Here is a 14,210-nt window from a genome sequence, read left to right as displayed (position 1 = left end):
CCCCCCCCCCCCCCCCGCCGCCTGCCTTTGACGAGAATCCCACTAGGTCCTCCCAGCCAGAATCCCCTCTCGCCCCTGAGGTTTTCTCCGACTTCCATCCACTGACACCCCCTCACCCTGCTCCTCGGCTGGAAATCCCCACTTGTCCTTGTTGTATCTGGAGCTGAGCTGCATCCCTCTCCCCTGTGGCAAAATCCCACTGCAGGGTCCCTGCACACATCTCGAGGTTCCCTGGGTTGGGGGTGGGAACAGGAAGTGTTTGTTGATGGGAATGAGGAAATTGTTTGGGGGTGATGAGAATATTCTACAACTGGACTGTTGGTGATAAATAAAGTCTAATTTTAGAAAAAAAGTCTTCTTGTTGTTTCAACAAGTGTCACAAATATTTTTTTTAAACAGAGCCCATGTCCTCCACCCCCTGCCATCTCACGTCCGGGTCATCTGGGTCCTCCTAGAAGGAGCGGTTGGACAGCACCCCTCACTGCACACAGATGGGGAAATCCAGGCTGGGGTCAGATGGCAGAAAGGAGCAAAGAGCAACCAGGGACTCGGAGACGTCCCTTGCTGAGCTCCCCCGCCCCCCCTTTACCATTCTCTCCTTCCCTGGGATGCGCCTGCTGCCCAGCTGTCGGAGAGCACAGCTTGTGCATAGAGAATGTTCTGTTTATACCCAGTCATGTCACGGCAAAGGCTTCCAGAGAGGGCTTGATTCTAATAGAGGAGGAAGACTATGAGTTCTTCTCTCTCTCCCATTGGGATCTCCATTACCCATGGACAATCCTCAGAGGCCCTGGTTCAAATCCCAACGTCCCCAGAACCCTAGTGGTAAACATTTCAAATGATTATAGAGTCAAAGGTCTTTGGGACCTGAACTGAAAAAAGGAGCCAGGCACCCAGCCTATGGGCACCCTTGGCTCACTGTATCTGGGTGTGGGTGAGGGTGCCCAGGCTGCAGGCAGACGCAAAGGTGGAGAGGGAGGAGGCCGTGGGGGAGGAGAGCAGTAAAGGCTCAAAGGACCAAGTTCTGACTGTCACTGTCACCTAGAAGGTGTGAAAACATGTCGGTTCTCTAAGGAGTCCAGCACCAGGACGCTCATGGAATAGCAAAATCTGGAAGCTGTCTCAGTGTCCATCAAGAGCAGAACGGGCCACTCATGTGGCTGGCTCACTCCATGGGATTCCCGTAGAGCCAAGATCTACGTGGAAATACAGGCCTGGATCTCAAGAATACGGTGGGCAGTCAACGCACGTGAGTTGTAAAATGGTAAGTACCCGTATCATGCATGTGAGCCCCTCCTCAAACGCACAACGCCCCGTCTGTCAAGGTGGGACCCACACCAAGCTCACATGGAGAACCTTGGAGCGGGGAGAGCCCTGGCTGGCCAGGGCCTGATCAGGACCCCAGAAGTGGGATGACTGATAAACGCTGCCTTGCATGTCTACTCTACCAAGGGTGACGAATGGCTGAGGAAACTTGTGGCTGACGGAGCAAGGAGAAACGATGCCCTTCTCACCCAAGATTGAAGACACCGGTAGGTTTCAGGACATCTACTGAGTGTCTTGAACCAGGAGCTGGCATTGGCAGACCATCCCCAGCTGAGAGAAGGGCCGAGAATCCTGCCTTCCCTGTGCTAACAAAGCTGCTGCACTGCCCCCTCAACACAGACCAAACCCTAGCAACTCACTGGAGCATCGCCCCAGCCTGGTTTTCACCCTTAGGAAAGCCCAGCCCCCGGTCCCGTCTATGGGATCAGCCAAGGCTAAGAGCCTGCTCTCCGAGGAGCTAGTAGGTGGGTGATGAGGACAAGAACAGGGTGGTCAGAGGGGTACTGCTGCTTTTGGACCTGGTCTCAAGGTTCGGGGATCCCCAGAGGCCCTGAGCCAGAGATCCCTAATGAGCTTCCAAGGTGGGAAAACAGGCAGATTCACCTCCCAAGAACCCGGTGAACCTCAGCAGTGCCTGGAGCCACCGCGAAGTGAGGACTGGCCGGTCCGACTGGTGAGCGTGTGGGCCCAGCAGAACGCCAAACTACTCAGGGACAAGTCATGCTCTCCCTCCATCATTTCTGCTGCTCAGCATTTCACCACTAAAGGGTTTTTACTTCCTGCCCCCATGGGAGGGAGGTGGGGCTGCCTGGAGAGCACTGTCCTCCCACCAGCACCTGGCAGGCCCAGCCCACTCCCCTGGGAGGCCTCACCCCAAGGTCTGAGGGTGTGGGGGTGGGAGGGAGCCATCAGCGCCACCTCCAGGGCAGGGCTGGGAGGAACTGCCTAGCTGGGTTTGGTAAGATACCGTGCAAGGAAGACGATACTTGGGCTTTCTCCCATGGGAAGCAGAACTGGGCAGGCGAGGCCATGAGAAACATAGCAGGCGGCGTAGTTCCTGTCTGTCAAGAAGCGGGTGAGCTGGTTGCAGGCTTCCCGGGCCTGGGTAAACGGCCTGGGTAAACTTCGAAGGACTGAGGGCTGGATCATTTCCCCTGATGATTCGGGACCCCCTGCTGGTTGTGTATGGACACTTATTCTTGGCCAACCAGGGGGTTTCTAGGCCATCTCTTCGGGGGACCTGTGCCTGCACTGCAGCCCCTGGAACCTGCGTCTAGAAGTCAGGCCGGGTGGACCAAGATTTCTGTGCTTTTCCCAAAAGAGCTGGCCTCTTATCTGCCAATCACAGCCCATGGCACCCCCTACCCATTTCCCTTGAGGAACGGAGGCTCGGCTGGAAATACAAGTTTAACTGAAATGCCCTTGGGGACAAGATGGGGCCTAAGGGACACTCGACAGACAGACAGGGCCAAGGAGGGCGGCAGCCTCACCTGGACCTGGCCCTTCCCCATGATCCTGTCCGTGCTCTCGCCGTCCTCCTTGGTGATCTTCGTTTTGTTGTAACACTTCTCGTAGCACAGGATCCTCAAGGTCTGGGAGCCTTCCAGTTCGATCTCAAACTCCTGCAGCTCCAAGAAGGAAGGAAAGTCAACGTTAACAGGTCCAAGGGTGTGGTGGTTGGGGCTACAGGCCCACGGGGCCCCCTGCAGGGCGGCCCCTCAGCGAACAGCTTGCTCGCTGCCCCAGGAGGGCCCGGCCCTCCAGACCTTCCTCAGGTCCCTCCCGGGATGCAGACCCTCAGAAGCTGCGTCTCTGTGAGCCTCATCTGTAACCCAGCATCTCACAGGGTGGCGCGTCCCCACACAGCCTGTATCAGTTCAGGGGAGCTGGCTGCGAATGTGGACCTTCTCTGAATGGACTTTGGGAGATAATGATGTATCATCGTAGGTTCACTGATGACAACAAATGTCCCACTCTGGTGATAGTGAGGGAGACTGTGCATGTGTGCGTGGGGCGGGGTGGGGGGCAGTGCGGAGAGTATATAAAAATCTGTCCTTTCTGCTCAATTATTTTGTGAACCTAAACATACTCTTTCTGTATCTGAAAGGGAAAAAAATTGACCCAGGAGGTGACATAGGAAAGAGCGAGGCTTAAGAGGGCAGAACTGTTCTGGTAGTCGTTTGGATTGTCCGCTGGGAGGTGTGCGGTGCTAACTTTCTCCTCCATCACCCGCGCACCCTCAGTAAATTCCGCATTTCACACCAATGCTTTTGTGGGCGTGCGTTCTTGGTGGGGAAATAGAGAAGCGTGAGGGGAAAACCAAAGCAGATATTTCCAAGCTCGAACAGGAATGGGACGGTGTGCGTGTATGGGGCATGGGTAAGACCCTGGGGGCAGCTGCGGGTCCAGCCAGGGTAGTTGCCAGGTGATCTGCTACTGCAGGACCCTCGTGCCTCAGTCCCTCAAGCCTCCCCCTCCCGTGCTTGCACCTGACCTCTCTGCATAACGTCTAGAACCCTCCCACTCATTGCCTGTCAGGTCACGACCCTCTCGCTCTCTGCAAAGCTTTCTGTGACGGACCCACCTGGCTCTGATCCCCTCAGGACAGCAACGACACAGCCCTTTCCGCAGGGATGCCCAGAGCTATGATGATTAGGTCATTCTATCCGTTTCTTGTACCCTAACTCCAGTGATGTAGCAAGTCTAACGATCAGAGCACTCGATGCTGAAAAATGAGACTGGGGTCCTGGTCCCACCACCCCTCCAGTCATAGGAGCTGTCTGGGACCAGGCAGCAAGGTGGGTCTTAGCCTCCTCTGCAGGGGAGCAGGTGGGTCGGTGGCAGCTCTTTGCAGCCGGCTGCCTCCGCTGCATCCTAAAGAATGAGGCCCCGAGGGCCACAGCTGCTCTAGAGGCCAGGAAATGGCACCTCTCAAAGAGGTGGGGACGCCATCAAAGCCTGCCACTCTGCCATCATCCTTTACTCCCAAAGGCTCAAGGCAAGCCAGCTGGCTAAGTGGGTTACACAACAGCTTTCCAAGGTGGAGGCAAACGGAGTAGCAACCCACACATCCAAAACCTGGGACGAACAGAGGACCCTTTCTCCCAGATCCCCACCGTGGCCCCCAGGGCAGAGCCCCAAGCTTCCAGAAACCAGGAGGGTCACAGAGGGCTCCTTCCAACTTCAGAGGAAAAAGTGATGGAAATTTACCAAGTCAACACTAAGCAATAACAAAGGCCGTACAAGAGGCCCTTGTAAATTCTTTCCCAAACACTTCTCTAGCAAAATAGGTCATTTCTTTGTGATGGGGGAGGGAGGGTAAAATTCTCGGGAAGCTGCAGATAAAATCTGCTGGACAAGTCACCCCTCCCCCAGGAGGTTCCCGTAAGTCTGGCGGCGCTGCCTTCAGGGGAAGCCGCTGAGGGGCTGCTGGGGTTTAGACTCTGGCCAAGACTGCCAAGACCGCCTCAGCATCCAAGAACCACAGGAAGGGGCCCCTCACCTCGTTCCAGTTGGGCTCAGTGGTGTCCCTGTAGACGCGCGTCTTGGCTTTATTCACAAAATACCCGAAGGAGTCCACCTCCAGGGTGCAGTACAGATCTGCGGGGGGCGACACAAGAGGGTGACCGCGCTGTTCCACGCTGCCCAAATTTTCTATAAGAGCAGGAGTTATTTTTGAAATCAGAAGAAAACGGTCTTGATTTTCTTTTTAAAATAAAACACCAAACCAGAGCAGGCCCTTACTTGATGACTCCGCCCCTTGCGGGCGGCTGGGAACCGGCCCCTCTCGAAAGCATTGGATCATATGGTCCCTCGGCCAACCCTGCCCAAAGCCCCTAGGCGAGCGGGGCCCCATGCTGGTGGGCCGGGCAGAGGTGAATGTGCCATCACCGCCAGGGGGGCACAAGGCAGGGGGATGTGCCTATGACCTCCGCAGACCCCACTTTGGGTTTTACCAGGTGAAATGGGGCCAAGGGCACCGCAGGCCCGTGCTGGGCACTGAAAGCAGCAAGTGCTGGGAGAGTCGTGAGGTGCAGAGGGAGAGAGGGTGCAAGGCCTGGTGGCTGGGGACCAGGGCAGAGGCCCCTGTTGAGGGCTGGATGAAGGGAGTGGCAGGTGGACAGAGACGGCATCTCACTGATATGACCCGTGATCAGGATGGTGGTTTTGGCCTGGTCACAGGACACAGGGTGGTGCCTCTCACTGGGGCAGGAATTAGCGACAAGTAAATGGTTCAGTCTGGAGATGCAGAGTTTACAATACAGGACACTGAGAAGACAGAGGGAAAGGTGACAGCAGGAGGCTAGGAGACGTGGGGATGGAAAGGCAGCTCCAGGTGTCGGCTGCGTTGCTGATGGAAGGGCCCTCAGGAGCAGGAAGAAGGGAGTTCATGCAGTGAGGGGGCAAGCCTGATGGGACCCCGGGACACACCAGCATTTGGGGACAGCCCAAGAGGTGCCCAGGAAAGCAATTATGTGTGCTGCAGCTTTACAGAGGTATGATTTGCATACCATACAATCCATCCCTGGTAAGTGTACAGTTTGAGGATTTTTGGTAAATTTAAACACGTGTGCCAACAGCACCTCCGTCATTTCAGGACACTGCCTTCCCCGTCCCCTGGGATCATGTACAGTCAATTCTCTCTCCCACCCTGAGTCCTAGACGACCACTGATAGGCTGTCTACCTCCATCTTTTGCCTTTCTAGAAACTTCACACACACACACAGCGATATAATATGTAGTCTTCTGCATCTGGCAGCTTTCATTTAGCATAAATTTTTTTACGTTTATGCTTGTTGCTGCTCGAGTCAATAATTCATTCCTTTTTATTGCCAAATAAGCAGTGTTCCAGCGCATGCATGAACCACATTTTATCATTCACATCCAAGTCTTTCTGTGGACATGTTTTCATTTCTCAAGGGTGGGGTTGCTGGATCATGTTGCACTTTTTAAGAAACTGTGAAACCATTTTCCAGGGTGTCTGAACCACTCTGCATCCCCCCAGCAGTATCTGAGATTCCAATTTTTCCGTATCGCTGCCAACACTGTTTGTCTTTCTGATTACCACCGTCCCAGTGGGTATAAAGTGGTAGCTCACTGTGGTTTTGGTTTACATTTCCCCAAAGACAAGGAACTTCTTTGCATATGACTATTAACTTTGCGTTTTAGTGAAGTGTCTACCTAAATCTTCTGGGTTTTTTTTTTTAATTGTGTTGTATCTTTAGTATTGATTTTTGTAAGAGTTCTCTATGTATTCTGGACACAGATCCCTTATCTCATAAATATTCAATATCTTCTCCTATTCTGTGGCTTGTGGCAGAGTGTTTGCTTTGGAGCAACAGTGGGAAATGTCAGCAGGATGGTGCCTGCCCTATGTCCTCCTGTGAGGGACTCTGAGGGCTTGCTTCGGGGTACCATGCTGAGAGGTGTGGCGTGTGCTGAACCTGGACTGAAAAGCGACCAGCCCTCACTGCTCTAACAGCTCCAGTAGCTGGGAGAGGCCCCCCACTTAGAGAGGAGGTTGGAAAGGGTATTCATCCAGCTGGGCAGAGCAGCTACATCTACTCTGCTGATCAAGACTGAGGAGCCGCTGACCACCGCACTCCTGGTTTGGAACCTCACTGCGTTTTCTGTCTGTAGCAAACTCCAGCCCCTGCAATTACAAGACTCACCTGCAGGGGTCAGCTCACCAGCTCCTAGGACCAGAGACAAGTATGGGAAAGGGCAGGATCCACTCCAGGAAAACAACTCCACACCCAGCACAAGCATCTCCAGCGGTCAGAGGTCACAGACGCCTGATGGTTAATTTGAGCCACTTCCCCAGTTCCCCACATCCCCTGGCTCCGTGCCCTGCTGCCTTCCTCCCTAAGCCAGCTACTTACTTGAACTCTGCTTAAAGCCGGTGGCAGAGTGGACGATAACATTCAGGAACCCATAGAGCCCAGGAGATTCATCATCTGTGCAAGAGACGAGAGAGATGAGTGTCTGCCCTCCTGAGAGAGGGAGGCAGGCGACAGGCTCTGCTTCACAATAAACTCTCAAGGGGGCACCCTGTGGCTGCCATTTGCCTAGCAAGGGGTAAGGCCATGCCACTGACCAGAAACATACACTGCGGCCTCTGTCTTGGGGACCTTGAGATCTGGTTGTTTTCACAACACAGGCAGGCCAGTGACTAAGGTGAAACGTAATGAGGACAGAAGGGTCAGGGGACTGTGTGACATGGATGCGGTGTGTGTGCACACATGTGCACAGCACACGCCTATGTGCGCGGCTGAGTGTACACCAGTGTGTGTGAGAGTTAATGCAAAACGCAGCCCAACCAAGGGTGTGGCAGGAAGCCGCCGGCTGGGGAGGGCTGGCGGGATGGGGGATCGGGCCCAGCCCTAGAGCACGAGGAGTCTGAGGAGTGTCTCGGATGAGGGAGGCTACCCGTCTCCTCGATCACCCAGCAGTGGCTACCTGGGGAGAGAGAGCTCCCAGCCTGCCCCATCTGCTCCTGGGGGAGGCCCGTGGCCCTAAGCAACACACATATTCCTTTCGAATGGAAATCCTTGGTCCCAAGGACAGACTAACAGCAGAAAGGGACGGCGGTCCTCGGGTGGCCCACCTTCTTTGTTGATGGTCAGTGGAATGCTGTGGACCGTCTGAAGTTTGACACATGAGTTGGTCAGCATCTGCAGCTCCACAGACGTCAGGGAGAAGCTTTTGAAACCTGAGAGGGTGGAAGACAGTTGGCACAGGTTCTCAGCCATTTCAGGACACCCAGGGACCGATGCTCCCCACCCGCACTGAACCCTCAGCACACGTTGATGAGGGGACACATGAGGGGTGATCTGCTTCCAGGGAAGGAGCTGGTCAGTGTCAGGGCAAGGTATGGCCCCAGAGGGCCCAGGCTGGGCGCGGAGGGCAGGAGAAGTCTTAGCACGACCCTTACAAACACAGAACCGGCCTGCCAGCTCAGCACAGCCGTGAGGCATTTCTGAGACGGGGACCTGGAGCAGCTTCCTATGGGGTCTCCCCAGATAGGCACCCGGCACAGCTCTTTCCCTACTTTGCTAATGCAGGTCCTTCACCAGAAAAAAGCGTCATTTCTGGTACAATGCTGAGCAGGGAACAGGCGCTAAAACACTGCAACCGATTTAGGTCCTTGGTTATAACAGGAAACCCTGGGACACGAGCACAGCAGTGCTTCGGCCACCAGAGCTGCCAGGAGTGCCCCCCGCCTGGACACAGGGACTCAGCACAGGCACAGATGACAAACCTGGGGGACGAGAGTGCAGGGCAGAGCCAGTGTGCAGTCTGTGTGCAGCAGGTAACCAAGACAGCCCATGGCTGTGGGAGGACCATTCCCACCTGGGATATGGCTCATCCTGGCCCCTCAGGGACAATGGCACACAAGGAGTACCTGAGGACCTCTTAGCAAAGATGGCTCAGGAATTGCGAATCACACGCCAAGGGGTGGGAGGATGGGGGGAGGAAAGCCCCCTGTAGCTGCAGCCTCAGGACTTGGGGTGGGGTCTGCTTCCCACCCTGGAGACTGCCAGGCAGGACAGGGGCAGCTCTGAGCCCAGGAGAAGGAAAACCTGCTAACAGAAGGAGGCGCCCAGAGCAGGAGCCACCCCAGAGGGGAGGGCACATCCTGTCCTGAGAACGGTCAAGCGCTGGCCACCAGGAGAGCAGACTGCGGCCAGCAGAGCATGGCCTCTTCAGCATCAGCTGTCAGGGTGTGGGGAAGCTGCGGGAGGAAGGCCGGGGTGGGAGCAAGCGGGGAGGCCATGGAGATGAAGTGGCGGTGGAGGGCAGGGCAGGCCCGGGGGCAGACAAGACCAGTGGGCCACGTGTCAGGCCTGCAGGAAGGCAGCAGGGTGCAGGGGGCCCCAGGGGCAGGCAGGGATCAGGGTAGGGAGGTCCTGGAGGCAGCAGGGGAAATTCAAGGAAAGCCTGGCAGGGGGGAGAGGCTCACAGGAAAGGTCAGAGGGCAGGTGAGGGGGGGTGCGCAGAGGATTTGGGGGAGGCCCAGAAAGGAGGGAAGCACAGAAGGCAGGGCCTGTCAGGACAGCGTCTCTCCGATTGATTTGCTTAGTTAGAGCTCCACCTAACATCTCACTTGGATAAGAGATCCACTGCTCAGGGGAAGTAAAGGTCTGAACCATAGGATGAGGTGATCGTTCAGCCCTCGCGTTCCCGAATATAACCTGTCTCTACGCAGAGACCACTTACATTTCTTCTGCTGTTCTCGGATGTTCTCTCTCCACTCGGCGCGCTCGTAGTCGGATGAAATCAGGAACGTGTAACTCTGGGGACCAGGAGGACACACTCCCGTCATCTCTGCCCCAGCTAAGCTGGCACCCAGCATGCCCGGGGCGCTGTTCCCTGTCACGATCCCTGGGAGGCGCACCCCTGTGCCTCTTTCTGGATGGGCCCTGTGACCAGATGTGTTCACAGCACAACTCGTAGCTTCTGCCACTCTCCGCCCTTCACGTCAGCCCAGCTTTGGGCCACAACTGTCCTTTGGCACCAGTCCCTGCCTGCACTGCCTGGGTCAGGGTGTGATGTATCCAAATTTAGGGCCATGAAGGAGGTTACCACGCAGAAGTCTGCTGAGGTGCGGGCTGATGCTGCCCCGATGACCTGCATCTAACCCACAAGCCCTCTGCTGAGACTTAGAGACACGGCTCCCCCGCAGAGCTCAGCTGCATGCTGACAGGTGATGTGATGCCTGTCACCTATTCATGGGAGAGGCCTAGGCTACAGATGGCATCAGGAGCCAGGCTCAGGACAGAAGGTGCCACCTGGCCCAGGTTCCCAGACAGCATCCTCCCACCAAGGGCTGGGCCCACACATGCGTGCAAGCACCGCGCCCTGTTTAGACTCCCTGGACACCCACCCCCACCTTTAAGCTGTGGGGGCTGAGCCAGCTGCTAGTCAGCCTGGGGGCTACGGCCAAAAGCACGGATCAGAGGACCCGTGTGCCTCTGTGCGCCAGGCAGGACAAGCCTCTCTCAGTGTAGGAAGACTCTCCTGGGGAAACGGCTGCTGCTGCAAAGGCCACGTGGGAGCTGGGGTCACAGCTGCCACAGGGCTGGGCGGGAGGGTCCTGGCTATAGCACTGCAGGATGTTCCTGATGCATGGGAGCCAGGGGCCAGGAGGGCGTGCGTGGGGAGCGGCGTGGGGGCTGGCCAGCAGAGAGAGGCTGCAGTGGGCACCGACCTTGCCGTTGCGGTTGTGAACCCTGAAGGCCATGCTGGGAGACATGAGCAGGAGCAGCGATTCCTGCTCTGACAGCTTCTTCTTCAGCCTCTCTATGGCCTTGCTGCCCTTGTTGGCTCTCTGTGGGGAGAGGTCACAGTCACATTTCCACCCCCGGGGTCAGTCCCTACTGCCGGGCAGCTCAGCACGGCCCAGGGCCTCGGTCGGCTGCTGCCGGCTACAGGGTGGAGGCCGGGCACAGGCTGCGGGACATGCTCAGCCAATGCTTCTCGAAGGAATTAAGTTCTTTCCCTGGTGAGGCCAGAGGAGAGGCCTTTACAAACCTCCTTTCTTTCCATTTTTTTCACACCTGGACAAGGGCAGGGGGCTGTTGTGACCCCGGGGACCGCTCCCCACTCCTGGATTTGCCCACATTTCAGCATCAGGCCCCCTGGGAGCATTTGTACAGGTCCTACTGGAGGGCCAGATGCACCCCCAGGACCTGGTCAGGGAAACCCTGCCTGCCCTGTGCCATGCGCCTCCCTCCTGGGGAGCAGACCAAGCCGCTGAAGCCAGGAGGTCACACGTAGATGAGTGCAGCGGTGGCAGCACACAGGGCCAAGCAGCCCCAGGAACACGGCCCTGGCTTCCCTCTGCCTCAGGACGTGGCCCTGGAGGCCACAGGGCCGCTGGACGAAGAGACAGCCTTGTGCTCTCACTGGTCTCCCTGAGCTCTCCTCATCCCGCTGGGTTTCTGTGCAGCAGGCTGCAGGTGGGTGAGGGGCGAGGAGGACCCCTGTCCTGCTGCGCCCACCTCAGCCAGGCGTCCCTGGACTTAGGTCAACCTCCTAGGAACCCATCTCATCTGCGGCCACCACATGGCACATGCTCTGCCCTGGGCGGAACCTACACACGAGGGGCTCATCCTCACTGTTCCCAACATCTTCTAAACCTCTCCAGAAACAGCCAAGGGTCTGCCTGGTGCAGTTCAGGACACCTAGAAGGGGCTGCACCCCCTACTTGGGATGCTCTCCCTGTCATGGTAGGTGGGCCTTTCTCCCATCCCACATCCTGGGTGGCTCCAAGCCTGACAGGGATGTCCAGCAGGTGCCAGAATCCAGAAGCGGGTCAGACGCCCAGTAGAGCTCGCCCAGTGGCCTGTGTGCTGCCGCCCGCTCCGCTGCAGAGCTCGGCCTCCTCCTCCCCACCTTCTCTCTCTGGATGTCACTCTTGATCTGGGAGATCTTGATCTTCATGGCATCCAGCTCCTCGTCCAGCACCAGGGGGATGCTGGGCGCGGCCTCGGACTCGTCCACTGTCTGGAAGCTGAGATCCGTGAGTGGGATGTACCATTTGCAGTCATACTGCTGGGTTTTGCTGGGAGAGGGAAGGAACACGTTAACATATTGACTGTCTTCCTTTGCTAACATCGCTGCTTTCAAAAGCTGGGGAACCCCAAGTTTGTGGCCATAAACAGCTTCCCCCACCTGAAAATGCACACATGGTCCATGCGGCAGGGTGGCATAAGGTTCCTGGCAGACACTATCGAGCCAGACTCAGAGGCTCCTGGAAATGAGCATGTGTGACTCAGGTCCCAGAGGGCCCGACAAGCCCTGATTCACCTTCTCCGTGCTGGTGGTGGCAGCCTTCAGGCTCTGTGACGTGGGAGCACATTATGGCCACCCAACGACAATTAGGACAGGACCACAGATGTCCCCAGGGCCATAGAGTTTGAGGGGCTGCAGATCTACCCAGTGTAACCCTTTGCCTTGACCTATGGGAAAACTGAGGCTCTCTTCTGAGTTGAATGATTAAATCCTCTCAGCACAGCAATGGCAGAAAGTGGGGAAAAGTCCAGCTCTGGCCCCTCCCAATGTGACTTTCCTTCCGCCATTCCAGCCTCTACAAGCTGAGTGGTCTGATCCCTGGTGAGCGGGGAGGAGGCTCTGCAAGCCTATGTTGACAGTAACTTAGAAACTATCACCAGGTTTGGGGAGACAAAGTGCAGCAATCATCTAGCGATGTCCGCCACGGGCAGGGGAGGGGCAGCCACCCCACCCCCACCCCCACCCCCACCCCCACCCGCCAGCCTGCGCCGCATCCTGCAGCCCCCCTGACCCGTCACTCATACTTCCCGGGTCATGACATGACCATCTCCTAATAGTACCTGAAGTCACAGTTGGGCTCCCCTTTCACCTGTAGGAGTCAACAGCCTGGTCACTGACCCTGACCCAGAATGTCTCCAGATCGTTAAGGATGACCTTTGTCCCTAAGCCTGACATCACATCCCACTGGAAACAGAACGCAGCTTAAAGAGAACGCTTGTCCATATAATGACTGTCCTTTTCAGCTCACGTTGAAAGAAAAAAAACAAACTAGGTTTCTTCTCTGTATGAAATCAACTACATACTCTCCCCTCCTGGGCGGGACAGAGGCTATGTGGTCACTCACCCTCCACTTTGCTTCTTGAGCTTGGTGCAGAGGAGCAGGTCGGTGAACAGGAAGACATGGCGCAGCTTGCGGGCTCCCTCCACCAGCTCCACCATGAAGCTGTCCTTCAGCAGCTGCCGGTGCTGTGGGGGGCGGGGCAGGGGCTCAAGTTCGGCAGCACCTTCACTCCCTCCACCTCCAACCTTCACGCCCACTTTCCATAGTGTTCCCTCCAACTCATCAGCCCAAGAACATATATGTCATCTGAGTTCTTTGCTCAGTAGTTTCCAAGCCCCTCCTGGGTGCTTGGCCTGAGAAAAAGGGCGAGCGGATGGGGTGAGGGCCATTGGCCTAGAGGCAGAAGAGGGCTGGTTACAGCCAAGTCACCGGTCTACCTTGAAATTATGGCGAGAACTCCTCTAAGCAGGGTAGCCTGTGCCTCCCTGGAAGAGCAACTGGAGACCCGGAAATAGGCAAGAGGCCAGCCCAGTGAAGGAGGCGACATTCCCGCAGAGGTCTGTCACGGCCCACGGCCCACGCCCCATAGTGAAAAGAGCCTGGCATGGAGGCAAAGACGGAGTGCCGTGGTGAGTGGGGAGGAGGCAGGCTTGATGGGCTCTGAGAGGGGGCGACCAAGGGGGTCACCCTAAGGGCCAGGTCTGCTTCTGAGGGCACCAGGAGGCCAGGTGGGGTCCTAGCTGCGGGGGACCCACATTGTAGACCTCCCGAAGTTAGTACCCACTGATGGGCAGGGGCTCCCATAGGGGTTACACCTCTGATGCCCATCTGGACACCTGTAGCCTGAGGTGGGCAGCTCGGACTAACTAGCTGTCCCCAAGGCTGCATTCCCTGGGGCCACCGGACCTTGTATGAGCAGGGGGGACTAAAGACACCAGCTCCTAGCAAGCCCCGTGCCTCTGCAACTTGGTACCTCATCTGAAAGACAAGGGATGGCCCCACGGGCTCCCGCAGCCCCCGGGGCTGCTGACTGAGCACAGAAAGGCAAATCAGTAATTCACACGACAGACGGTGTCCGGTACCTCATCTGGGTCCGCACTGTGGCGGGTGGAAGACATGGAGACAGGCGGACCGGCTGATGTGGCCAGTCTTCCCGCTACACACGTTCCAGGTGTGCTATGCAAACACACAGTCTGATCATCAGACATGATCCCCATGCGCTTGTGGGCAGGCCCTTCTGCCCGTTTTGCAGATGAGAAACCCGAGCCCCAGGGAGCTCCAGCACCTGTCTGGGCAGCACAGCGAG

The 14,210-nt window shown here is 56.8% G+C and overlaps 1 protein-coding gene across 1 annotated transcript in view; it reads right to left on the bottom strand.

Moving 5' to 3' along the window:
* The window catches only part of BCR (BCR activator of RhoGEF and GTPase), a 110,090-nt gene that overhangs the window by 16,935 nt on the left and 78,945 nt on the right, over positions 1-14,210 (bottom strand). Inside the window, exons 9-16 of the mRNA XM_054592822.1 lie at positions 12,968-13,089; positions 11,725-11,893; positions 10,538-10,657; positions 9,547-9,622; positions 7,934-8,038; positions 7,209-7,283; positions 4,829-4,926; positions 2,817-2,948 (exon numbers count right to left, since the gene is read on the bottom strand). Coding sequence (XP_054448797.1) covers positions 2,817-2,948; positions 4,829-4,926; positions 7,209-7,283; positions 7,934-8,038; positions 9,547-9,622; positions 10,538-10,657; positions 11,725-11,893; positions 12,968-13,089 — 897 coding nt within the window. The remainder of the gene's footprint in view (positions 1-2,816; positions 2,949-4,828; positions 4,927-7,208; positions 7,284-7,933; positions 8,039-9,546; positions 9,623-10,537; positions 10,658-11,724; positions 11,894-12,967; positions 13,090-14,210) is intronic.

This window comes from Pteronotus mesoamericanus, unplaced genomic scaffold (assembly GCF_021234165.1).
Source record: "Pteronotus mesoamericanus isolate MK-2021 breed Mesoamerican mustached bat unplaced genomic scaffold, CSHL_Meso_final scaffold_371, whole genome shotgun sequence".
Classification (NCBI taxonomy): Eukaryota; Metazoa; Chordata; class Mammalia; order Chiroptera; family Mormoopidae; genus Pteronotus; species Pteronotus mesoamericanus.
The sequence above is the reverse complement of the archived record's forward strand: the minus strand, read 5'-3'. Positions and strand labels throughout refer to the sequence as shown.